Consider the following 2,061-nt stretch of genomic DNA (forward strand, 5'->3'; position numbering starts at 1 on the left):
CACATCCGGGCACAGCACCTTTCCTTGAACTTATTCATGATACAGATTCCTTTGCTCACATGTTTCCCCGCTGACCTTCTCCCCGCTTGTTGCCCTGCTACACTCCCCTCGCTAAGATAGGAAAAATAATGATCAATAAATACTGAGGGAACTCAGAGGCTGGTGCTGGTGCGAGTCCTCAGTATGCTGAGCACCAGTCCTCTGGGTCCACTGTTCTTTCTCTATACTTTGTCTCTGTGTCTTATTTCTTTTCTCAGTCTCTCATCCCACCTGACGAGAAATACCCACAGGTGTGGAGGGGCTGGCCCCCTTCAAAACTTAGCCGGGCATGGTGGCACACACCTGTAATCCCAGCTACTCGGGAGACTGAGGCAGGAGAATCGCTTGAACCCAGGAGGCAGAGGTTGCAGTGAGCCCTCCAGCCCGGGTGACAAGAGTGAGACTCCGTCTCAAAAAACATACAATAAAAATAGCCAGAAGAGATAGAAACACAAGAAAGAAGGTCATGTGGGCCGGGCGCAATGGCTCACACCTGTAATCCCAGCACTTTGGGAGGCTGAGGTGGGTGGATTACCTGAGGTCAGGAGATCGAGACCAGCCTGGCCAACAGGATAAAACCACATCCTACTAAAAATATAAAAATTAACTAGGTGTGGTGGTGGGTACCTGTAATCCCAGCTACTCGGGAGGTTGATGCAGGAGAATTGCTTGAACCTGGGGGGCAGAGGTTGCAGTGAGCTGAGATGGTGCCACTGTACTCCAGCCTGGGCAACAGACTGAAACTCTGTCTCAAAAGAAGAAAGAAAAAAGAAAAGAAAAGGAGAGAGGAGGGGAGGTCATGTGAAGACAGAGGCAGAGATTGGAGTCATACTGCCCACAAACCAAGGAACACCTGGGGCCACCAGTAGCCAGGAAAGGCTTGGGGAACAGACTGCTTCCTGGAGACTTCAGAGGGAGCGTTAGTCTCCTGATGCTTTGATTCCTAACTTTTAGCCTCCAGAACTGTGAAAATAAGTTTCTGGTTTGAAGGCACTCAGTTTGTGGTAGGCTGTGTTATGGGAGCCCTAGGAGGCCACTACATAGGGACTCAGGATTAACGCCTCAGAGTCAGAAGAGGCTGGGGTCCCAGCAACCATGGGCTGCCACACTCTGGTCTGATTATCTCCAGGCTTGCTTTCCATGACAGAAAAATATGCCTTCAGCTGTGTAAGCAGTTATGGGTAAGCAAGTTTGATTACTGTTTGGGGACAGGGTCCCACCTGCTGCCCACACACCCCGGCGAATTTCCCTGACCCCACTCCTCAGGCAGGCAGGGTCTCCACTTCAAAGAGGGGGTGCCTGAGGCTGGCTGCCTGGGGGGCCCTGAGTGCAGCTCTTCCTGCTTCTCTTCGAGGCACCCCGATGGGGAGAAGGCAGTGCCGCAATTGTCCTTTCTCAGCTGAGGACCTTTCCCACCCAACAAGGAGAGCACAGCCATGCTGCAAGGACAAGAGTGTCTTTATTGGAGTTAGGACTGGGGCCTCTATAGGGGTTTCTGGTTTCTGGGCTGTAGGTTTGTGGGGTGTGGGATCTTGAGTCAAAGGTGGGAGACTAGGGCAGGGTATCAGAGGGTGATATCATCCTCGTACAAGGACAGCAGCAGCAGGACGGTCCAGCCGCCCAGCAGGCCCACGTTGTGCAGCAGAAAGAGGAGCCAGGGCCGTGGGTCCCGTACTTTCAAGATGGCCGGGAGCTGAGGAGCAAGTGGGTACTAGGTCAGCGCCCCTGCTCAGCTCCGCTGCTCAGTTCCCGGCCCAGAGCAGCCCCTCCCCTCACCATCCTGACCATGTCGCAGAGTGCCACGTAGAGGAACAGGCCGGTGGCCACTGCCAGGATCCAGACCTCGCTCTCCTCGCCGACTCCAACCGCGAGTGCCACGTAGAGACCCGCGAAGGCCGTGAGCGCAGAGGCCAGGTTCAGCACCAGCGCTTGGCGCACGGACAGCCCCGCCTGCAGCAAGGCCGCGAAGTCCCCTGCGGGCGGGTCCACATCAACAGCTCCGCCCTCCTATTTACATGCCCC

General features: G+C 55.1%; 1 protein-coding gene across 1 annotated transcript; it reads right to left on the reverse strand.

Moving 5' to 3' along the window:
* Window positions 1–1,481: 1,481 nt before the first annotated feature.
* Window positions 1,482–2,012, reverse strand: LOC112616979 (zinc transporter ZIP4-like; the record flags this gene model as incomplete). Its single annotated transcript, XM_025373715.1, has 2 exons — window positions 1,482–1,732; window positions 1,825–2,012. Coding segments are annotated over 2 exons (317 nt in total), but the record flags the coding sequence as incomplete, so codon positions are not given.
* Between the last annotated feature and the right edge of the window lie 49 nt (window positions 2,013–2,061).

This window comes from Theropithecus gelada, unplaced genomic scaffold, assembly GCF_003255815.1.
Source record: "Theropithecus gelada isolate Dixy unplaced genomic scaffold, Tgel_1.0 HiC_scaffold_1562, whole genome shotgun sequence".
NCBI classification, from domain to species: domain Eukaryota; kingdom Metazoa; phylum Chordata; class Mammalia; order Primates; family Cercopithecidae; genus Theropithecus; species Theropithecus gelada.